At 45.5% G+C, this 25023-nt stretch overlaps 1 protein-coding gene across 12 annotated transcripts in view; it reads left to right on the top strand.

Moving 5' to 3' along the window:
* Positions 1-25023, top strand: part of PEBP4 (phosphatidylethanolamine binding protein 4) — a 265326-nt gene that overhangs the window by 144386 nt on the left and 95917 nt on the right. For all 12 annotated transcript variants that reach the window (XM_082470757.1, XM_082470756.1, XM_082470753.1 and 9 more), the window contains one exon: positions 21666-21764. In XM_082470757.1, coding sequence (XP_082326883.1) covers positions 21666-21764 — 99 coding nt within the window. The remainder of the gene's footprint in view (positions 1-21665; positions 21765-25023) is intronic.

Genomic DNA, 25023 nt, shown 5'->3' with positions numbered 1-25023 from the left:
CCAATGCAGGGGACGTGGGTTCGAGCCCTGGTCCGGGAAGATTCCACGTGCAGTGGAGCAACTAAGCCCGTGGGCCACAACTACCGAGCCTGTGCTCTAGAGCCCGTGAGCCACAACTACTGAGCCCACGTGCCACAACTACTGAAGCCCACGTGCCTAGAGCCCATGCTCTGCAAAAAGAGAAGCCACCCAAAGAGAAGCCCGCTCACCGCAAGGAAGAGTAGCCCCCGCTCTCCGCAACTAGAGAAAAGCCCACGCGCAGCAGCAAAGACCCAACGCAGCCAAAAAAATAAAAATTAATTAATTAATTAAAAAAAAAAAGAAAGTAACCTTGTCAAAAGCTTTTGAAAGACTAAATACAATTTTCCTTCCCACTGATTTATGTACCCCCTCAAAGAACTATAACAGACTAAGGAGGCATGATCGCACTTTACAGAAATCCTACTTCTTCCCTCTCAAAGGGCAGCAGAACAGAGCGCTTAAGATCCCCGGCTTTGGAATCATACAGAATTGGGTTTGATTTTTGCCTTTGCCACTTACTAATAATGTGCCCTTGGGCAAGTTACTCAATTTCCCTATGCCTCAGTTTTCTCATCTTTAAACAGGAATAATAGTACTGACCTCGTATGCTGGCTGTGGAGTTAAATGAGGCAAGGGATCTGGAATGGTTGGCATAAAATAGGGCTTCAATTAATGGTAACTATTATCTGTTTGATAATCTTTTATTACTGATTGCATCAATTTGTACATCCAGGGTTTACTTTTTATGGAAAGGCATTTACTTGGTGGTAAACTCCTTAGCTGTTTGCACCATTCGTTATATATGTTGTTCGTGTATTCTGCATACACATTGCTGTACATTTCACGTATGTAGAAGACAGTAAGAGCCAGCGCCAGTCCCTGGCCTGCAGGAGCTCATAAGATGATGGTGGAAACAAACACACCAAAAACTAATATAGTGTAGCTAGTTTTTAACACAGTCTCTCAAGGAACTGATTCACATTCTTTCCAATCAAGTCTTTGGCCAAAGGAGAAGATGTGGATTTTTACAAGATAACGCTGAAAATTTGTCAATAGGCAGAAATAGCTGAATATTCTTCCCTTTCCAATTTCTTAATATTCTCTTATATTAAAAAAAACTAGGTTCCTTTGGGACAACCTTCCCCCACCCAGCCTATCAGGTCGCATTTCATCTACACCTGTGTATTTTGAAAACTCTTAAAGGCCCGCCAATCTCTGTGATTCACTGGACCTAGTTTTAAAGTAGATCTAGAATATCGTGATCACTTCTGAGGGTAATTTGAGGTGGCAAAGAAAGGTAAAATCTATTCAATACCTGAAAAATATTTTATACTATCATCATCATCACATGATGGTCCCTCTGAATCTCCACTCGAGCCTTTCCAGAATTTTTTTAAAAATCATTTTATGGGTTTGGAGTATAGAGTCCACCAAAACAAAAAAAAATTTTTTTGCCCCAACAAATGTCTTATTTGCAACTGACCAGTCACGTTCCCTGGGTTTCTTTCAAACGAAAACACTTCTTAGAATTTTAAGAAGACTTAGCGATCACATGGCTGTACTCCCTTAATTCATTTCCTTCTTTCTCCACCCAATTCACTCTTAAAAATCTCAGCGGTGCCTTCTCCTTGGCCATTCCAAGGGGGGCGGTGGTTGGGCAAGGGGGTCAGAGCACCATTTGCAGTTTCACAGGATGAGATGTGACACTCAGGGCTGGGCCCTCATGTGGACGAGCTAGGCAGTGGGAAGGAAGGTACCAGAACAAAGACCCATTGGGTCGTTGTCCTCATAGACCTGCCTTGCTTAGCACCCCGGGAAAAAACGAAAACCCCACACACAACCTTACAAACCAGAGTGCTTCAAATCCACAAGTATTTGGTTTGTGCTTTTAATAGTTACTATATTTCACACACCACGTCTTAATTGTCCTTTGTAGTTTAACCCTCCATCAGAAGAATTCTTGACATTTTGCAGTAACCCGTTCATTCTCCTAACAGCCCTTCAGGGAAGGAGGTCATGGAGATGATCCCCTCCCATTTTGTACGTGGAGAACCTGAGGCCCAGAGAGAACAAGCCATGTTGCTCAAAACCTCCACCTCCCCACCAGCCCTTCTCCACGCCAGCATTTCCTCCAGGCCTTGGTACCATCTAGCCCCCGTGCGCAGGACACCCTGCACCATCGAAACGCCCCTGGCTCTAGGTTCCTAGGGACCTCACCCCTTCCCAGCATCCCCTCGTTGGGTCGCCCGACCAAGGGGCCACCACCTCAACTGGGGCCAAATCCCTGGGGACCAACAGCACGTCCCAAAGGCTAAGCCACCAGGCCAGCCACTCACCCCCATCTGGCTGGGCTCTGTCACCCCGAACAAGCGTGAAAACGCCACCTTTGCAGGCCGGAATCCGCAAGAAATTGGAAACCTGCTGTTAGTTCCATTCCCACTCTCTTTTCATGTTTGCTGTTATTTTTTAACACTTTTTTTTTTCTCATAAAAGCACTATCCTCTTCCCCAGAGCTTGCCTGTAGCGAAGGCATGGTCTGTACAACTGCAATTATTTCAGAGAACAGATGGAGTGAGGAGCAGAAAGTCTGTTAATAGTAATAGAAATGCTACATGTTAACCTGGACAGCACACGATGACAGTCCCATGACTACCCGTTCTGTTCCCACCAGCTGGGCCACCAAAGTAGGAATGAGATATTCACAAACACAGCCATCAGCCACGTAGCCACCTAAAGTTAGAACTCGAATTCCTTCACACCAGGGGCCATGGCGACGGTGGCGGCCCAGGCCGAGAGCAGAGGAGGCCAAGCCCCAGCTCAGCACCAGGCCAAGCAGAACTGCCCCAGCTCTGCTTCAACTGCCCAGGTTTCCTGGGTCAGCCGTTTGCTTTCAGGCAAACGCTGAACTCTCCAGCGCTACCCAGGAGCCAAACTAACCAGCACTTTACCTGGGTCTCTTGGGAGGAAGCATTAAGTCTGACTGAGCTGATCTTGACTTCCTGGGAGGCAGTGGGTAAGAGAGGGGCCTGGCTCCCCAGGGCCGAGGCCAGAAAGACAAAGGCAAAGGCTCCAGAGCAAGCGATGCAGTGTCAGGGCCAGCAGTACAAAGGGCTTGTCCATCTCTGGAACCAGAAATCTCTTCCCTCTTCTAGAATGTAGAATATAAACCAATGTCTTATCCTGACAGAGGAAACTGGTCACTTTACTTCAACAAATACTTCTTAAGCACCTACTGTGTGCAAGAAAATATGCCAGGCACTTCAGGAACAACAAAGAAATCATAGACCCTACCTTCAAGAAAATCATATTCTAATGAGAGGGACCAAGTGACTTCTGCCCACGTAAAGCCAGATACAGGGACCAAGTGACTTCTGCCCACGTAAAGCCAGATACACAGCAGACAGTGATAAGTACTCCAGCAAAGGTACAAACAAAATACGCTATCAGAATTCAAATAGTAAGGACATCTTATCTGGTCTAAGGGGCTCAGGAGAAGTCTTCATAGAGGAGACGGGTAGTATTTAAGGTGTGTCTTGAAGAATGGGAAGGATTTTTTGATGGGCAGAGAGACCAGTACAAATAAAGGCACAAAAGTAGGGAAGCAGAATCACACTGGAGACCAGAAACGTGCCCAGTTTGCAGGCCCCTATCAGGCCATGGTGGGATCAGCTGGGCAGTCTGACTTAGAGCAAGCTATCAAAGGCCTCTGCCAGGTTAAGAAGTTTGTACAATATTAAAGTCCTAAGTCCATGGCGAGCTGTTCTTCAGACAGCTGTGTGCTGGCCAGAGCCAACTCTGTCCACCTCTTTCCAACCCCTCATTCTGTGGCCTCACGTTGGCAGCTTGGATGGGCCACGGTGTGAATATTTACCATGGAAATGGGCACGTGCTGCAAGTCAGGGCTTGTTTTTCTTTGGCTATTTGTTTGTTCGTTTGTTTGTTTTTCAGAGAACTGGTCTACCAAGTCCACACTGGATTTCTCTAATACAAGCCAGCAGCACATGAGTAGGAAGGGAGACAGAGAGGGAAGAAGGCCAGTTAAGAAACTGTTGAAATAGTTGAGGCAAGAGCTAGTTCAGACCTCACCCCAGGGTGTCAGAGAGTAGGAGGAAAAGTGAGCATGGGTTCTAGCGAGACCCTAAGCTTGGAAATCAAAAGGAATGGGGCACGGTCGGAGAGGGAAGAGTCGAAAGGTGATTCGTATGTTTCATCTGGTGGCTAACAAATGGCAGAGCCATTCACTGGAACAGGCAAGTCAGAGGAGGAACTGGTGAGCAGGGTGGACTTGAATGTAGCTTTGGAGGTGGGGATAGTGGTCCGATAACTAATTCGATTAAAGAAACGAGCTGCACACACTATGTTGCTTACGAGCCCTCCTTTTCCTTTCCCTTCCTTCAGTTCCCTCCTCTCCCTCCCACCCTCCCTCCCATGCGGTACGGATAATATCTCAATTCATCACTCAACAGGCAGTGATCTCTGCTGCCTGCTTAGCTGCGTGTGAGGCTTTGAAATTTAAATAAGTCCCTTAGCTTTATGAAGACAGAAAAGTGGCAGTGGACCAGAGTGGGGGCTTTGGGGAGTGGGTAGAGTACAGTGAACTCGCCAGGATTTGAACTCACCACTCGGCTCACCCGTGTCCCCCCGTCACGCAGCCCGAATCCCAAGGGCCTCCCTTCCCACAGCCACCTTGAGTGGGCAGATGCTGTGGAGGGACCGCCGTCCCTAGAGGACTGGGCAGCGCAGTGGCAGAAGGCACTTGATTCAGAGACGCCGGAACACATTGCCAACAAGTACATCTTTGTAGTATGTATGTTTTAAACTACACAAGCGTCCAGAGACTTAGGTGTGGAGGAATCTGCAACACGCAAACAAATACCATATTCTTGTGAGTAAGAGTCAACGTCAAGTCTGTCCCTCTTCCTCCAGACCTATGCCTGCCCTCTGTGCAGGGAGAAGAGGGTGGAATTGGGAGACAAGGGACATGGTTTTAAGTCCCAGAGAAGCCGCTCAGTTGCTTACAATGGCTGGCACTTATTGATCGCTTAACGCGTGCCAGGCGCTACTCTGAGCCATTTCACTCACTTAACGTGAGTAATAATCTAAAAGAAAAGAACTCTGACTATTATGATCTCTCTTTTAGAGATGATAAACCTGAAGCCCAGAGAGTTTAGGCAACTTGCCCAAGGCCACACAGCAACTGAGTGGAATTCACATCACTAAAGCATTTTGCCTCAGACAGATGCACTTAATCCTTCTGAGCTTCAATTTTTCCATCTGCAGACTCAGAATAATAATCTCTATTTAGCAGATGTTCCCTGCAGTGGCCCCTTGTTCCCAGTAATGTGACTCTGGCCACAGCAAATTATGGCCTTAACAGACTTGGACCCATATCACCTGCAACCTCCAACCTGCACCCTCCACATGTGGCCATTGTAAATCATCCTTTCTTCTTCTCATCGACTACCGCCTTCTCTGTAAAGACTGACCTCCTCAGCCCCATTCTGCACAGAAGTGTTTGGTCCCTGTCCTATGTTCCCATAGCCCTTTGTGTAAGTCTTTATCCCAGCATGTCACAGTGTGCTGTAGTTGTTTACATGTCTGTCTCCCTTGTTATTTTGTGAACCATACAAGGGCATCTTTGTATAGACAAAGTGTGGGATGCAGCTCCAGGTAGCTGAACCAGTTGAAGAGACAGGGCTCTTTAGCCTGAACAAAAGGTCATTGTGAGGCTGTGATTGCCTTCAAATGTCTGAAGGGGGGCCATGTACAAGAAGGACAGGACTTGTTCTATGCAAGAAAGAAGAGGAACAGCTGTGAGTTTTAACGGTAGTTTTGGGCTCCATGAGACGTAGCCCTTTCCAATATTTGAATGAGTCGCCTCCCCAGGGAGTGAGGGACACCCACCGGTGGGAGCGCCATGGAGACATTGGATGGTTGCTGGCTAGGTTTGCTTAGGGAAACTCGGCCCCTGCTTCCTCCAGCGTTCAAGGGTTCTGTAATCTGTCCCACTCCCAGATGAACTTAGTCCCCCTGGGAACACAAAAAGATCGAGCGTTAGAGGGAAGCGATGTGCTGTCTCTGCATGCACTAGTGTCCCCGGCCAGACTTAGAGATGGGGAGAGCCCAGCCTCTCTGCCTCCAGACAGCTGGTGACAGGCCGTTTGGAGGATGTCTTCTGGCCGTCAAGGTAACTGCTCCTCCAGGGACCATTGGGAACAAACACTGAGGGCATTTATTCACATAACAAAACTTGACCCATGGACATCGCTTCACAGTCTTAAAAATACTTTCACACTTTTAACTCATTTTTTTAGAGTAACCCTGTTGTGTGAGACAAATATTACTGCCATTCTGCAGATCCGTAAACTGCACCTTGGTGAGAGTAAATGACTTACCTCCAAGCACACAGCCTATACAAGCAACAGCAGGGGCTCAAATCCTAGTTCTCTATCATTTACTTGAGTAATCTTTTCACAACATCAGGATGCCTTTCTGAAGATCAGCCTTGACACTCACTTGCCAAAACCAGCACAGACAACTGATGTGTGTGTCAGGTAGGAATGTGTTTGGGTGCAAGGAAGAAAAATCTCTACCCTAGGAACATAAAGGGATTATTTGTTTCAGGCAACAAGATGTCTAGGGGCTGGCAATCGCAGGCAGATTCAGCAGCTCAAGAACCCAAGTTCTTTCCATCTCTCTGCTTCACCATCTTGAGCACACAGGCCTTCAACCTCATGCTTGTCCCCTCTTGGTCACAGAATGGCTGCTACACATCCAACATCACATCTACATTCCAGGTAGAATGAAGGGGAACAGGGAAAGGGACAAAAGGCAACAAGGGTTTTCTCTTAGTAAGCCTTTGCCTTTTTTTTCAGGAAGAGATCCCTTCCCAGGGACTTTCTCCTATCTCTTCTTGGCCAGAACATGGCCTCCCCTTAGTGCACAAGAGGCTGGGAAATCCAGTATTGTAGCTCTCCAGCCTCTAAAGTAGAGGAAAGCAAGGAAGAAGGATAGCTGATCCACAGTGACTACACAACACCTCTTCCCAAATGTGTGAAAGCAAGGCATGAGCCCCAACTCCCAGGTTGACATGCCTCTGTCCACCCAGCCCAGGAACTGTCTTTGTCAACAGCTATGGAGAGAAAGGCTGTTCCTCTGGATGCCAACCTGAAATGTGAGTCAGTCCTCAGGGATGAAAGGCTTTAGGCTCAAGGGGCAACACCCGGACTGCATCCTGGTGAGACTATCAGTCCTGGTGAGGAACAGCTGTTACACTCAACCTCCCCCAGGAAGAAGGCTCTTAACTAGATTTCCCATACAGAACTTTGTGGGGGAGGTTCAAACACAACCAACCCACTATAGGCTAAATTTGTATTCCAACCAACCTCATAATGAATAGTGGGAGAGGATGGTGACTTATATTTGTGACTTCAGTTTCTCGATTCAGTGCTCAAGTCCCTTAATCTTCAGGGTCCCAGGCACAAGAGACCCCAGCCAAGATCGGGGGAAGCCTGTCCTCTTTATGTGGAGGGCACGTGATCTTCCCTGAGAGTACATTAAACAGGAGGAAAGAAACCTGGGTTTTAGTCAGTGGCAGATTCAGTCAAGGACTTGGGGGAACCAGATTTTAGGATTGTAGTTCTCACCCCTAACTCTACTTTTGTGTCACCTGGGAAACTTCCATGTCAACACTAAAGCCGGGGCCCCTCTCCAGACCCCTTAGGTCAAAGGTCCAGCCTTGGTAGCTTTGAAAATCTCCCTTGGTGATTCTAGTATTCAGGCAGGGGTGAGAGCTACTGCTTTGGAGAGGATGGCTCTCCACTCAACTTGACCGTGAAGCTTAACCATATCGGGTCAGCCCAGTCCTTCATTCTGGGACAAGTGAGTGCTGTAGGCAACAAGCGACAGACATAATCATATCAGAACATGAGAGAAATGCAATGCTAGATACTCCCCAGGTTCCTGTAGTCTTCAAATGGTCTTGATGGATATCTGAGTCAGAAGGAGTCAAGGGCCCGGTTCTAAAACGTACCTGGGATTTGTTTTAATTGGATGTGATAAGACACACAGATGGAAATGATGATCATGAAGGAAGACGTTTATACTCAGAGATCCCTAAAGACTGGAATCGCAGCACACTACACAGGGCCACACGGGGAAGCACCAGGGTCTGTCAGAAGGCAGAAGGAGTGAGGAGAAAGCATGGGCGAGAATCCTTACTGTGATTTTTGTGGGAAAAAATAAAACATTGGCAAAGGAGGATAAGCAGGGTAGACAGGCTTGAGGTTGGCTAGTTTGAATAGTTCTGGTGGTCCCTGGAGCACAGGAGCTGCCCCTGGTTGTCTGGAACCTGACTCCTGGGTGAGTAGGCCAGGAGGATAGTGGCTCAGCCCAATAAAGGAGATGGCGTAGGCTCTGGATTGGTAGGTTTGCACTTGAAGAGCATGCTCTCAGGTACGTGTTTGCTACCTCTGGGAAGTGGTAGCCTCTCCAGGGACAGCAAGACCCCAGATGTCAAAGCATCAGAAAACAAAAGGTGTGATTAATGTAGACCACATCTCCTCAGCACTTCTAGGACTCAGAACTGTCTACTGAAGTCCCATCATATTCTGTCCAAAGAATACTTTTCACTCCTCCTCTCTGGGAAAGGCAGGCGCACACAGACTGCTCAAATAGCAAGGTGGAGGGAGGGGGCCTCGGAGACCCCAGAGCACCCCTGCACGTCAGGAAGGCCCCTCTGCCCAGGCGTCTCTGCATTACAGAGGGTGTGGCATGCTGGCCTCCCTCTGAGCATGACCACTCTCGCGCCATGCTGACCCAACCCGCACATGAATCAGCCTAACAGCCCTCACTGGACATCACTGTGCCCACGCAGATCCACCCCTCACCCCACCACCTGAGGAATTCTCTCTCTATAACCCGTCTCTAACCATGTCATCCCTACACCCCCGTTCATGAACCTCCCTGACATATACAACATTGCCCATCTTCGCCATCAACCTCGCTGGCCTCCTCCGCTGCCCCTCCGGTTCTCTGTCCCTTGGCCTTGGGAACTCTGAGGTCCAGACACAGAACAACTTGCTGCTCCCTTTTGTGTCTCCATGGCTTTGTACACGCTGTTTCCTTTACCTGGCACGGCCTTCCCTCCCGGGCAAACTTCCATTCATCAGGGCCCAGCTCAGAGGCAGCATCCTCTGTGAGGCTTTATTCAGTCACCCCCGGCAGAGTTCATCACCTCCTCAGGTTTGCTTCTGCAGCGCCAGCAGTGCTCCTGGTTAGAGCCCAAAAGGTGCTTGGGTTCTTTGCATATATGATAAGGGCTCAGTCAATGCTTGTGGAATGAATGAATGAATGAACACGTGAACAATTGAACCACCTGGGCCAGTTGCAATAATTGTTTTATTTACTCATTCAAAAATATTTATAGAGTGTGTTCTCTGTGCCAGACACTGTAACCTATGGGCGTATAGTGGTGAGCCAAAACAGACACAATTCCCGCTTTCAAGGGGGTCTTAGTCTTGTGGAGGACACACACGTTAATCAAAACTTATGCCAACACAAGTATAATTGACTCTAAACTGAGATGCATATCTGAGGGAAGGAAATGTGAGCATGTTTAAGAAAGGATGTTAACCCAGAACAGGGGTGAGGGAACACTTCTCTGGAGAAGTCACCCTGAACTGAGTTCTGAAGTATGAATAAGAGTTCACCAGATTCAAGGGGGTTGGATGGGAGTGGGGAAACGTATGCAAAGGCCGTGGGGTAGGAGGGAGCAGGGCAAACCTTAGAAACAGAAAGGCCCCTGAGAGTGGAGTAGAGGGCAAGGGCCATGTGTACAAGATGACAAGGTGAGGTGGGAATGGGCCAGATTATTCAAGGCCTTGTAAGACACATTAAGGACCCATGGAAAGCCAGGGAAGGATTTTAAGCAGCAGGATAACACAATCTCACTTGTGTTTTGAAAAAGTGTTCTGGATCAGGGTGGAAAATTGATCAGGGAGTAAAAACAGATACGAAGAAGCTCATTAGGAGGCTGTTACAGGAGACAAGACAAACAGTGGGGAGAAGGAGAGGTTAAGTGTGGATGCAGTTAGGGTTTGCAGGCTTTGAGGCAGACCTTGAAGAACTTGTCATACGATGGCTTCAGTTTCCTCTGCAAAGTCATGGCTGAAAAATTTACCTGCCAAAAGAGAGGGTTAGGGGGAGTGGAGGGAGGTTGGAGGTTTAAGGATACTGGAAAAGGTTTGAAATCTTGGAAAGCCATTACCAAGGGTGGAAGATCAGGTTGATGCCAGAAATGCAGAGCAGTATTGAGGGCCCATAATGAAGCTGGCGGCCAAAGATGTATGGAGCTAATCTTCCCTGGGATATGACTTTCTCCTGGTGGGCTCACTGCTCACGTCATACACAGAAGTAGAGGAAAGTTGGGTTTACTCAGCTTTGGGGTCTTTTGAAGGAAATATGTTGAAATGATAGAGGGACAAGGGAGTTTACATTTTGACGATTTGGGACACAAGTAACGACAGGAGAGAGCTGATGGGCTGGGAGAAGGGACATTTACCAATGGTCTGCAGGTCCCCTTGTGGTCCAAGATTAGTCGTGGTAGACAGAGTTGAAGAAGCAAGCTGAACAGAAAGGAGGTTGTGGCCAGAAATAGTGACATGGGGAGGTGGAGCAGTTTGGGGGGATGACAAGTTTCAAGGTGTGACTGTGGGATTCGATAGCTGAGACAAAGAAAGAGAAGCTTGCCTGAGATGCAAAGGTGCAGGTACGCGGGAGGCCACGGTGCTGGACGGGTGATCCACGTGTTTGCCGGAGTCACCAGGGTGACAGCAGGACCTAGGGAAGAAAAGATGACTGTGAGCAGGTGCCAGTGCCTTCGATGAATAAGCAGGAGCAATCACGAGGTCATAGGTGACAGCAACCAGGACAGAAGGAGGGTGTATGGTTGAATGGCTTGAGCCACAAAGAGGATGTGGCAACAGGGAGCTAGGACACCTCTTGGGGTTTAAGGGCCATGAGAGAACACACATCAGCACTCGAGAGAGCTAAGGGGAAGGGGTTTTCAGGGGAGAGCCAGGCAAAGACAAGGGAGTAGACAGAGCAATTTATGGAGAGACAGAGGATGGAAGGGATGTGGCTTGTTATTTAGTGGCTTTTGCAGAGGGCAGAGTAGAAGGGTTTGGAGGTGGAGGAGGAATAGAGAACTGGCTCAGAGGAAAAGAGAAAAGAGCATTTTGGCATGATGGTGTGGTGGAGGAGATGGCTGGGGGGAGGGGTGGTCTTTGACTGAGAAGATCTGGATGGGAGGCAGGGAGATTGGGGCTCAACGATTTCTCTGAAGGAGGCCAGTGGATCAGTGAACCAAGGGTCTGAGGGAGTTAGTGTCTGTCAGTGGTGCTCTCTGCTCACCCGGGTTGGTGGCTGTTCCTGAGGTTGACATTTCCCTATTGGAATAATCAGTGTCATGGTGAGATACAGTAATAAGACAGCCCCATGTACAGATGATGGATGAGGGCAGAAGGCAGCGGTTCAAGGATGAGGCAACTCCAGCTCTGACCACCTTCTCTCCTTCCTTTCCACTCTCCCCATTGCTCACATTTTCCCTAACTCCCAGTTGGGATACAACTATTAAAATTCCTTCTAGAATAATAAGAAGATAAATTTTAAAGGGGCAAAAGATTTATACAGACATTTCACCAAAGAAGATAGGCAAATAGTCAATAAAGACATGAAAAGATGCTCAACATCACTAGTCATTAGGGAAATGTAAATTAAAAACTCAATGAACTTTTAATTTCCATTTCACGCTTTGCACCTGCTAGAATGGCTACAATCAGACAGACAGATGATAACAAGTGTTGGTGAGGAGGTGGAGAAATTGGGACCTTCATACACTGCTGGTGGGATTGCAAAATGGCGCAACCATTTTGGAAAACAGTTTGGCAGTTTTTAAAAATATTAAACATAAATTTACCATATGTCCTAACGATTCCACTCTAGGTATTTTCCCAAGAGAATTGAAAACAAATATCCACACAAAGACCTGTAGCAAATGTTCATATCAGCATGATTCATAGTCGCCAAAAAGTAGAAACAACCCAAATGTCCATCAAGTGGATAAACAAAAGCCATACCAATATCCATTCAATGGCATACTATTTGGCAATTAAAAGGGGTGAAGTGCTGATGTATGCTACATGGTTGAACCTCAAAAACGTTACGCTGAGTGAAAGAAGCCAGGCACAAAAGACCACATATTCTATGATTCCACTTATGTGAAATGTTCAGGTAAGGCAAAAAGGAGATTATAGAGACAGGAAGTAGATTAATGGTTGGCCGAAGCTGGGGGAGGGAACAGGAAGTGATTGCAAATGGCACAAGGATTGTTTTGGGGGTGATGAAGATGTTCTAAATTTAGATTATGGTGATGGCTGCACAACTCTGTTAATTTGCTAAAAATTGTTGAAATGTATGCTTTAAAGGGGTGAAGTTTGTGGTATGGAAATTATACTTCAATATGGCTGTTTAAAAAACTTCACATGGACAAGCCCAGATCTAATTCTCCTTCTATGTTGCCATCATCATGTCAAGGTACTGTGATCTGTTGACGTGGCTTCCCATACCTCGCTCACGCCCTGCGCTACAGAGCCCAGGGCCCTGGTCCAGCATTTGCCCTGCACCTAACTGACCCCCGAAAATGCAGTGAGGATTCCACAAGCTCTCCCTACCAAAAAGGACAAAACCATCCTTCTTTACCTCTCAGCCAGCTAGAGAGAGACTAGAGACTAACTAAGATAATACTACGTGATTACTACACATTTCACTTGATTTTATAATTTCAGTTTATTTTTAGCAGGTAATGTATTCACATGGCTCAAAAATCGAAATGAAAGAACAGGCATGTAGGAGAGATTTCCATCCCACCTCTGTCCCATCCACCCATAGCACCACCACCACCCACATCTTTTTTTTTTTTTAAGTATCTGTCCAGAGTTTGTTTATGCAAATACAAACCAATGTGAAGACATAGCTTATTTTTTCTTTCATATGTAAAAGTAAGGTGCTAGATACACTGTTCTGCACCTTGCATTTTTCACTCATTTACTTTGGAGAGCTTTTCAGATCAATCTGAGAGATCTTCATTGTTTTTCACAGCTGTAAAGTATTCCATTGTGAGTACGAATCAATGTTTATTAACCAATCCCCAACTGATGGACACGAGTTATTTCCAACTTTTGCTATCATAAACATGGCTGAAAGGAATACCTTATACACAAGTCATTTCATAAATATACAGGTATCTTTAGGGGAAGAAATTACAGAAATGAGGTTGCTGAGTCAAAGGATAAATCGGCCCCATTTTTGCATTCCCACAGCAATGAAGCTTCCCCACTGCCTCGCCAGCAGAGCGTACTGTCAAGGTCTGGGATTTGCAGAATGCTTGACGAGGGCATTGATTCTGTCCTGCTTTCTTCAAGCAGGATTACTTTCTTCTTTTTAATTTAAAATTTTATTTTTTTTGCGGTAGGAACATGAGATCTACCCTCTGAAAGGATTTTAAAGTGTACAATACAATATCATTAACTACAGGCACACGGTTGTACAGCAGATCTCTAGGACTTATTCATCTTGTGTGATTCATGCTTTGTCCCTATTGAACAGAAACTCCCCATTTCCCCCTTCCCTCTGCCCCTGGCAACCACCGTTCTGCTCTCTGCTTCTATGAGTTTGACTATTTTAGATGCCTTATATAAATTGAATCAGACAGTATTTGTCCTTCTGTGACTGGCTTATTTCACTTAGCATAATGTCCTCATGGTTCATTCATGTTGTTACAAACGACAGGATTTCCCTCTTTTTCATGGCTGAATAATATTCCATTGTGTATATAAACTACACGGTCTTTATCCCTTCATACCTTGATGGACATTTAGGTTTGTTTCCACATCCTGGCTATTGTGAATAATGCTGCACTGAACATGGGAGTGTGGATATCTCTTGGAGAACTTCCATGAAGTTCCCAAAATATCTATTAAGGATTTTGATTGGAATTGTGTTAAATCAACTAATTAATTAAAGGATTACTGACATATTTGCAAATGGTTGCTTTGTTGTTTAAAAGCATAATATGTCTTTCTCCATCTCTTCAAGCTTTCTTTTTATGTACATCAGTAATGCTTTGGTTTCTTGGTGTAAGTCTTGGATTTTTCATCAAGTTTATTCCTAGATATTTTATATTTTTATTACAATGGTAAATGGGATTTTAAAAGTATATTTTCTGACTACTATTTGTCCGTAGGAAAGTACTGATTTTGTGTGCATTTCATAACAACTCATTTTACTGAATATTAGTCTAGTTGTTTCCAGCTGATTCTTTTGGTTTCTCATGTAGGCAATCATGTCATTTGGAAAACAATTAATTAAAAAACAGAAAGAGCATAGATGGTTTTTTTCTTCTTTTACAGTATTTACACTTTGTTTTTATTTTCTTGCTGCTTTGGCTAAAACCAATTCTTGGTTGTATCAGACGGTTTTTCTCTCTGGGAGTCTATTGGGATCACACACACGCGTGCACGCATGCACAAACACACACACACACACACACACTAATATTTTCATCTCTTTATCCTTCTCTTCTGAGTTCTTGGAGATTTCCTTGGGCTTTATCTTCAAATTCTCTAAGTTAATTTCCTATAGCGTTTAATATGTGGTTTTGGATTTTAACATTCAACAAACAGTAGTTTTATCCCTGAACTACTCATCTCTGGAAAGTTGCCAGTTCTCCCCCAATTGTCACAGCCAGTACGGCTTTGGGGTCCTCTTCCTTGATGGCTCTGTTATACTGAGCCCATCCCCACTCCTTCCTTGAACCCTTTTTTGTCTTGGTGTCCGTGACACTCTGCTCCCTGGTTCTCCTCCTAACTCTCTTCCCCTCAGTCTCTCCTCTCCCCACCCCTCTTAGTTCCTGAGTTCCACCCTAGCTGTTCTGTTCTCACTCCATAAGTTCTCCCCAACAATCTTATCCATCCCCCTGCCCACTACCCACATGCCAAGTCTTGAGAGAGCTCCAGGCTTCATAGCTCCATTTAGGGTACATCTCTGCCTACATGTTTCAACACCAAACTCACTGTCTCCCAGCCTTTCTACTCATAATAGTCATGGTACCATCATCCACCTAGTTGCCCAAGATAGAATCTCATAGTCCTCCTGGACCCCTCTCCCTCTCTCACCTGCCCTATCCAGTCACCTCATGCTGTTGATTCTGTGGTACAAATCTCTCTATCTTTATTATTACTTGAATTTTCAAGCCCTCATGATCTCTCTTCAGAGTATCCCAATTTTCTTCTTTTTTTCTTTTTACTCTGCTTTTAGTCTTTTACTCATCCTCACCATGTGCCTTCCCAAAGCGTGCATTTCATCATGTCAGTTGTCTGTTCAAACAATTTCAGTGGGTCCTGTTGCAAAACAAATTCTCAACAACTTAGGACATGTGAGGTTTTCTATTATCTGGTCCCAGTAACGTTTCAGCTCCATCACCCACCATTCCTTTCTAGACACCCTCTGTCCCAGCACACCAAGTTTCTTGCCCTTCCCCAACCCCTCATGCCTTTGCCCAGACCCTTCCCTTTGCCTAGAGAGTCCTTTCCCTGACCCCTTACCTGCTCATCCTTCAAGATCAATCTCAGAAGACAACTCAGTGAAGCCTTCCTGGACTCCTGAGGTGGAGAGATTTAGGCTCCCTCCTCCATGCTCCCTTAGTGCCTGATAAATGCTCCTCTACTCATGCCCTACACATACTGTACTCCAGTTAGGTCTATGTCTGTCTCTCCCTCCAGAGCAAGAGGAATCCCAGGACCCTCCTTATTTATCTACTCACTTCTTACACTCTCACTCCCTTCTCTTCCATCATACTCGCCAGTCTGTCCATATTCAAGCTAAATCCAACGACGACTTATTCCCCGTCTGCACTTGAACCGTCAAAAAGCGCATAACTGTGGAATGTAATATTACCCAGTAACCTTACTACATACCTCTGGTATACTCAATTTCTCACCTCCCCAAATGACTATTCCACACCTTGTCTGTCCCCAAACTTCCTATAATCCCTCTTCCCCTCATGACCTTGCCTCTAACTCATTGAGAAAATAGAAGTAATCGGAATCCAATTTCCTCATTCCTCACCACCACATCTTCCAGCGCCCTTGCATCTGAACCTGTATCTCCGCCTCTGCCAAAGGCCAGGCCCTCCACTTTTGCTCTGGATCCTGTCGCCTCCCACCTTCCCAGAGTCTTGGCTCTTACAACGAACCCCTTTCTTCTCTCTGACATCTATACCTCCCTCCATACTGGATCACTTCCATCGGCTTGCACACATTCTTGACTGCCATCCATCTCTTTAAAAATTTAAAAAGAAATAAATCTCTTGACTCTTCCTTCCCATCTAGTAACAGCCACTCTGCGTCTCAGCTGTGCTTCACACTATAATTCCTCTTTTATCATCTTTAATAACTATTTTCAGTTCCTGGCATCCCATCTCCTCGCCACCTATTCCCATCAAACATCAGTCCTTACTACTCCACTGACACTGGTCTTGCCAAGAAAACAAGGGATCTCCATGTTGTCAGACCACATTGTCACATCTGTGTCCCCATCTTGCTCTACCTTTCAGCAGCATTCGACACAGCTGACCACTTCCTCCGCCTGGACATACTTTCTGTCTCGGCTTTCATGATACCTACGCTTCAGGTGGCTCCCCTGCCTCCCTGGCTACAGTCTCCTTTGCTAGATCCACCTCTCCTCTCTTCTTCTCCTCCTTAGTTCTAGAGTTCACTCACGAGACCTCTTTTCTTCCCCATGTCTAATCTCTCCATGAATCATCTCATTATTCTATGGATTTAGGGGCCATCTTTGGTCCTTGGGAGTCAATGACTCCAAATATTATATATCCAGTCCTGACCTCTCCTCCAAACTCTTGACTCTGATACTTGCTTGTCTTTAAGAGGCATTTCAAATGTAACATGTCCAAAACAGAACTCTCAATATCCCCCTTCAAACATTCTCCTTTCCAAGTCTTCTCCATGACATTAAGTGGCACCATTCACCCAGTTGTTCTAGCCAAAACCCCAAGAGTCATCCTCAATTTCTCTTTCCCTACCCCCTCCTCCCTGCCCTACAGTCCAGTCCATCAGCAAATCCCACTGATGCTCTCTAAAAATGCTTCCCCGATCCCTCTACTGGCTTCTATCTCCATTGCTACCATTCTAGTCCAAAATGCCATCATCCTGCCTTTTATCACTGCAATAGCCTCCTCTCTTGCTTCCTGCCGACCATTCACTCTCCACCCAGCCACAATGACAACTTTTTAACAATGTAAATCAGAGCATATCACTCTCCTGGCTTAAAAAGAAGAATAAACAAACAAAGAAAACCCTCCAGTAGTTCTGCATTGCACTTAGAAAAAAACCCCTCCTCACCCAGGTCTGCAAAGCCTTCTGTGGCCGGGTCCCTGCCCACCTCTCCAACCCTGCCCTGTCCCCTCCCCTTGCTTGCCTCTAACCACATGGCATTCTTTCTGCTCCTCAAACCCTCACTCGTTCCCACCTGAAGGCCTTTGTAGCAGTTGTTTCCCCTTCTTGGGACACTTATTTCCTCCAACCCCATCCTATTTTATTTTAATCATAGAACTAATCCCAAGTTGGCACTTCCTTGGGTTTTGTTGTTGTTTGGGTTTTTTTGAATTTTATTTTATTTATTTTTTTATACAGCAGGTTCTCATTAGTCATCCATTTTCTACACATCAGTGTATACATGTCAATCCCAATCTCCCAATTCATCACACCACCATACCCACCCCACCACTGCTTTCCCCCAGTGGTGTCCATATGTTTGTTCTCTACATCTGTGTCTCAATTTCTGCCCTGCAAACCAGTTCATCTGTACCATTTTTCTAGGTTCCACATATATGCATTTATATACGATTATTGTTTTTCTCTTTCTGACTTACTTCACTCTGTATGACAGTCTCTAGATCCATCCACATCTCAACAAATGACCCAATTTCGTTCCTTTTTATGGCTGAGTAATATTCCATTGTATATATGTGCCACATCTTCTTTATCCATTCAGCTGTCGTTGGGCATTTAGGTTGCTTCCATGACCTGGTTATTGTAAATAGTGCTGCAATGAACATTGGGGTGCATATGTCTTTTTGAATTATGGTTTTCTCTGGGTATATGTCCAGGAGTGGGATTGCTGGGTCATATGGTAGTTCTATTTTTAGTTTTTTAAGGAACCTTCATACTGTTCTCCATAGTGGCTGTATCAATTTACATTCCCACCAACAGTGCAAGAGGGTACCCTTTTCTCCACACCCTCTCCAGCATTTGTAGTTTGTAGATTTGCTGATGATGCCCTTTCTAACTGGTGTGAGGTGATACCTCATTGTAGTTTTGATTTGCATTTCTCTAATAATTAGTGATGTTGAGCAGCTTTTCAGGTGCTTCTTGGCCATCTGCATGTCTTCTTTGCAGAAATGTCTATTTAGGTCTTCTGCCCATTTTTGGATTGGGTTGTTTTTTTTTTAATATTGAGCTGCATGAGCTGTTTATATATTTTGGAGATTAATCCTTTGTCTGTTGATTCATTTGCAAATATTTTCTCCCATTCTGAGGGTTGTCTTTTTGTCTTGTTTATGGTTTCCTATGCTGTGCAAAAGCTTTGAAGTTTCATTAGGTCCCATTTATTTATTTTTGTTTTATTTCCATTCCTCTAGGAGGTGGCTCAAAAAAGATCTTGCTGTGATTTATGTCAAAGATTGTTCTTCCTATGTTTTCCTCTAAAAGTTTTATAGTGTCTGGTCTTACATTTAGGTCTCTAATCCATTTTGAGTTTATTTTTGTGTATGGTGTTAGGGAGTGTTCTAATTTCATTCTTTTACATGTAGCTGTCCAGTTTTCCCAGCACCACTTATTGAAGAGACTGTCTTTTCTCCACTGTATATCCTTGCCTCCTTTGTCATAGATTAGTTGACAATAGGTGCGTGGGTTTATCTCTGGGCTTTCTATCTTGTTCCATTGATCTATGTTTCTGTTTTTGTGCCAGTACCATATTGTCTTGATTACTGTAGCTTTGTAGTATAGTCTGAAGTCAGGGAGTCTGATTCCTCCAGCTCTGTTTTTTTCCCTCAAGACTGCTTTGGCTATTTGGGGTCTTTTGTGTCTCCATACACATTTTAAGATTTTTTTTGTTCTAGTTCTGTAAAAAATGCCATTGGTAATTTGATAGGAATTGCATTGAATCTGTAGATTGCTTTGGGTAGTATAGTCATTTTCACAATATTGATTTTTCCAATCCAAGAACATGGTATATCTCTCCATCTGTTGGTATCATCTTTAATTTCTTTCTTCAGTGTCTTACAGTTGCACACTTGAGAAGAAAGTGTAATCTGCTGTTTTTGGATGGAATGTCCTATAAATATCAATGAAATCTCTCTGGTCTATTGTGTCATTTAAAGCTTCTGTTTCCTTATTTATTTTCATTTTGGATGATCTGTCCATTGGTGTGAGGTGTTACAGTCCCCCACTATTATTGTGTTACTGTCGATTTCCTCTTTTAGAGCTGTTAGCAGTTGCCTTATGTATAGAGGTGCTCCTATGTTGGGTGCATAACTTTTATAATTGTTATATCTTCTTCTTGGATTGATCCCTTGATCATTATGTGGTGTCCTTCCTTGTCTCTTGTAACATTCTTTATTTTAAAGTCTACTTTATCTCATATGAGTATTGCTACTCCAGCTTTCTTTTGATTTCCATTTGCATGGAATATCTTTTTCCATCCCCTCACTTTCAGTCTGTATGTGTCCCTAAGTCTGAAGTGGGTCTCTTGTAGAGAGCATATAGATGGGTCTTGTTTTTGTATCCATTCAGCAAGCCTGTGTCTTTTGGTTGGAGCATTTAATCCATTTACGTTGAAGGAAATTACCGATATGTATGTTCCTTTGACCATTTTCTTAATTGTTTTGGGTTTGTTTTTGTAGGTCCTTTTCTTCTCTTGTGTTTCCCAGTTAGAGAAGTTCCTTTAGCATTTGCTGTAGAGCTGGTTTGGTGGTGCTGAATTCTCTTAGCTTTTGCTTGTCTGTAAAGCTTTTGATTTCTCCATCAAATGTGAATGAGATCCTTGCTGGGTGGAGTAATCTTGGTTGTAGGTTCTTCCCTTTCATCACTTTAAGTATATCATGCCACTGCCTTCTGGCTTGTACAGTTTCTGCTGAGAAATCAGCTGTTAACCTTATGGGAGTTCCCTTGTATGTTATTTGTCATTTTTCCCTTGCTGCTTTGAATAATTTTTCTTTGTCTTTAATTTTTGCCAATTTGATTACTATGTGTCTCAGTGTGTTTCTCCTTGGGTTTATCCTGTATGGGACACTCTGCACTTCCTGGACTTGGGTGGCTATTTCCTTTCCCATGTTAGGGAAGTTTTCGACAATAATCTCTTCAAGTATTTTCTCTGGTCCTTTCTCTCTCTCTTCTCCTTCTGGGACCCCTTTAATGTGAATGTTGTTGCGTTTAATGTTGTCCCAGAGGTCTCTTAGGCTGTCTTCATTTCTTTTCATTCTTTTTTCTTTATTCTGTTCTGCAGCAGTGAATTCCACCATTCTGTCTTCCAGGTCACTTATCCGTTCCTCTGCCTCACTTATTCTGCTATTGATTCCTTCTAGTGTAGTTTTCATTTCAGTTATTGTATTGTTCATCTCTGTTTGTTTGTTCTTTAATTCTTCTAGGTCTTTGTTAATCATTTCTTGCATCTTCTCAATCTTTGCTTCCATTCTTTTTCTGAGGTCCTGGATCATCTTCACTATTATTATTCTGAATTCTTTTTCTAGAAGGTTGCCTATCTCCACTTCATTTAGTTGTTTTTCTGGGGTTTTATCTTGTTCCTTCATCTGGTACATAGCCCTCTGCCTTTTCATCTTGTCTATCTTTCTGTGAATGTGGGTTTTGTTCCACAGGCTGCAGGATTGTAGTTTTTCTTGCTTCTGCTCTTTTTTTTTCTTTCTTTTTAATCTGTGCCTCTTACCTAGAGTAAAATCTTCCTGAAAGTATGGGTCACACTCGCTTGTTCTCTCTTGGGTTCCCAGCACCTAGAACAGCTTCTGGCACATAATAGGTGTTCAGTAAATGCTTATTGAAGAGATGAATGAATCTGAGAATTCCTTGCAATTGGTACAGTTCCTGACACGGAGTAAGCTCCCCTGTATTTGCTGAGTGAATGGGCAAGTCGCTCCAACTCAACTTCCTGAGAGCAGAAGCCCTGTGTTAGGTTTCTTTGTTTCCTCCACAGCTCCTGGCATGATGTTACAGACTTCTAGGTGCCGAGTAAATATGCTTGTTTGATTTATTCTTCTTTATAAAGGGAAAGCCAAGCTATTAAGCTGCCTACTTAATAGACTTCATTTCTCTGAGAATAAACATGTGACACAAGAGGAATGTCATGAGAACAGGGATGAATCAAGTAGGAAGCTTTAGGTGTTGGTCAGCCACTCTCGGCTGGAATTGAGGTAAAAGGAGAGTCTGCACCTTGTAGATTTCCTTTCCAAATTCTAGTCACGATGCTACACTTCGTTTCTGGTGAATGTGTTACAGGGTGCAACCTACATCCTGTTGATGGTGGATCCAGATGCCCCGAGCAGGTCTTCTCCCAAAGCTCGATTCTGGAGACATTGGCTGGTGACAGATATCAAGGTAAGCAGGCCAGAAGGCACTTTCTGATTCACTGGAGATTGGGGTGGAGGATTATCATTCTGCGCAGTTCTCAGCTCTCATTCAGGAGGGTTGGGGACTCTGATGAGCAAGGACTTCCGTGTCAGGTCGCCCCCAGCACCCAGTTGTCACAGCGTCGCCCATGCTTTCTAATAATTTCAGAAAATGACCCAGGATCAGTGATACACAGGATCAGGATAGCCTTATCTCAGGATAAGCGGGGAGAAAGCCCGCATTTGTAGTGTTTGCTGATTTCTGTAGTGTAAAGAAAGACTACCACCATGGCCAATTACAAGTTAACGATTTAATGACTGAATCACAAATTTTCTGAAAATGTAACAATTGGCTCCAGCACAGCACTGCCAGGGGCCTGGATTTTGGGGGCACCAGGTGATTCTGCGTAGTCCAGGTGGCAGGGGACTCTTGCAGCATCTCCTGCTGATGGGCCGAGGGGCATGGAGGAGGCGTGGCAATCTCTTTTTCTTTGTACAGAAACAAGGTGGCCTCCCCTCATTTTTGTCCTTTTGTCGTCAACCATAATGACAAAGGAGCCCGGCTCAGCCTTTCCAGAGCAGGTCTGAGGGACGCAAATCTGGTGGCTTGTTAATGCGCATTAGGTGAAAAAACAAAAACCAAAAAGGCTCCATTGCCAGGCAAGTTTCAGAGACTCTGGGTTAAAATGTATTAATCCCATTCCTCACCGAAGGGCCTTTTAGAACTTTTAATATGTTAGTATGCATTATATAACATGCATTTCTTTTCCAATCTCACTTGACTGTTGAATCTTTTGTTCACAAGCATGTGGCAGTGCACTTTGGGAAAATCCACACTAGCATCAGGCATCCACGCATCTTGTGCCTAGAAAGCCTGCCGATGACCTTTGCATCACATGTGCAAAGGCACCAACCCTGTAAGACAGTGGGAACCCAGACCTAGAAAGACTAAGTTTGGATCCAGGCTGGGCTGGTTCCCACCTCAATGATCTCCATCATGTCATGGAGTCCCTCTCGGCGTTTCGTCTTTATCTGTAAGGTGGGAACCGTGTTACCTCTGCTATGTGGTTGTCGTGACCATCCAATTAGAGTGTCCTAAGAGCACTCTGTAAAACACAGCACATACCACCACTATAAGGACTTTGTGTTTTTCCTTCTAGAGCTACGGGGCAGAAGAAGGGGTACCGGTCTGTACTAGCTATTGACTCTCCTGGCAAGGCTGGGCTCTCACAACCACTGGAGTGGGGGCGTGATGGTGTGTGGGGGGTTACCCTGGCAACCAACCCCCTCCCAGTGACCACAGGCCCTTCACAGGATGCTCAGGGGAACAGCTCGTTTTCAGGGACAGCTCTGGCTACGGCCTAAGAGGGGGCTCCCTCCAGGGAGACTTGCAGCAGCAGCTTCTGGGACAGAGGCCAAGCCGGGCTGTTGAGGGAAAGTAGGGTCATTGCTCCATCACCCTTCCCTGGCCAAGCGCCCCTCTCGGCCTCATGGAGAGCCTTGGAAACACCATAAACATGCGAAAGGGAAGAGCTGGGGGAGAGACCTGACTTCAGTGGAGGGAGGGGAGCTGAGAGCACAAAAGGGAAAGATACCGGATCCTGCCCCAAATTACAGCACAGGCACAAGTTGGCCACAAGGGGGTGAAACTCTCAAGAAAAGAATACTGCTCTGGTCATCATATTTACAGTCTGCCCCCATGCACAGGGCTGCCTGTAAGAAGGTTCTACTGGGCAATTCTGAGTCCCAATTTCAGAAGCTAGAATGAAATGGAATGTGGATGGAATCACTTCAGAGTAGAAGGGGCCTTGGACCCATGAGGCTTCCTCTCTTCCAAGCCTGAAGTCTCCCCTGCCCGCTCCCCTCCCCCAATACAGGACAGGACAGTTCTCTCGCACAAGCCTTGTGGTGCCAACATGGGTTTAGGCCCAGCAGCCCAGCTTAGAAGCAGAGCAGGTGGCAGGTGGCAGCTGGCCGGCGAGACCACTAAGCCACAGAGCTTACCAGGGCCACCTGCCCGGGTGCGGCCCTCAGCTTTCCCGCTCAGGCCGGAGGAAGCTTGGGTTTCCGCCGCGTTTTCACCCACTTGCCCTGATGCAAGGGTCCAGCAGGAAGCAGCAGCTCTCCCCAACTATGTCCACTCGGCCTGCCCACCGGCCCCCGCATTCGGCCAGCTGCACAGCCAGTAGAAAAACCAGGCCAGTGTAGGTCTCAGGGTGTGGACCACGGCCAAAGGAAGAGAGGGCTCTAACCAAACCCAGAAGCACTTCCTGTGTGTTGGTGATAGCTGTCAGTCTCCAACATTAGAGCACTTCCGAATCTGCTGGCGAGCTTGTTAAAATGCAGATTCCTGGGCACCACTTGGGTCAGTCTGGAGAGAACAGGGCATCTGCATTCAACAGGCATCCAGGAGGGGTTTAGCAACTGGAAGGAAGATGGCAGATTCAGAATGCCTGGGTTGTTGTTAATATCACCTATCTGTGAAGCAATTTGCACAATTTCCTTTTAATCCTTGCAATCACTTTGTGAACCAGGCATTATCCCCATTTTACAGATGGGGAAACAAAGCCTGGTGAGATCGAATGACGCAGTCTCTCAGCTAGGGGGTTGTAGAGGTGGGTCTTCAATCCAGGTGACCAAACTCCAAACCACCATCCCATGTGGTCAGGCTTCACACCACATCTCTCTCATCAGCTCCACTGTGGCGAGGGGCATGTCATGGTGCCCTTTCTGTAAAATGGTAAGCATAATCAGAAACAGAGCCCCTGTCACCCCAGGCCTCTGTTCCTGGTTACCTTTTACGGGTTGATGCTTCCAGGGAACCTCCCCAGGGAATGCTGTCTTGGTAAATAAAATACACTTGATAAATATCTTGGACCACCCCCCCATAAAAGCAAACCCTACATATTATCATAACCCTCAGCAGCAAGCGGCCTCAGCAATAAGGCATGCCATGAAGTCACTGCAGATATAGAATGACAGTGGCCCTGCGATTCACAATGTCCACAGAGGCAAACTTGGTGGAACCTAGGCTGGCCGTGTTATTAGGGACTCAGACCTAATTGGGTGGTGGGCTGCCCCTTGGCCATGGGAGCCCCTCAGTAGGGACAATTTTTGGACTGTCTGTCCAGGTTGAAACAGAATATAAACCAGGTCTTAGGAATATGTGAAACATTTGCAACCCCCAGTGAGAGACTGGTGGGGTCTAGGACAGAGTAGGGTAAAGCTCTAGTCCTTAAATAAAAACT

Source organism: Balaenoptera physalus, assembly GCF_965194825.1.
Source record: "Balaenoptera physalus genome assembly, chromosome: 7".
NCBI lineage: Eukaryota > Metazoa > Chordata > Mammalia > Artiodactyla > Balaenopteridae > Balaenoptera > Balaenoptera physalus.
Note: the sequence above shows the minus strand (reverse complement) of the source record. Positions and strands in the feature narration are given on the sequence as shown.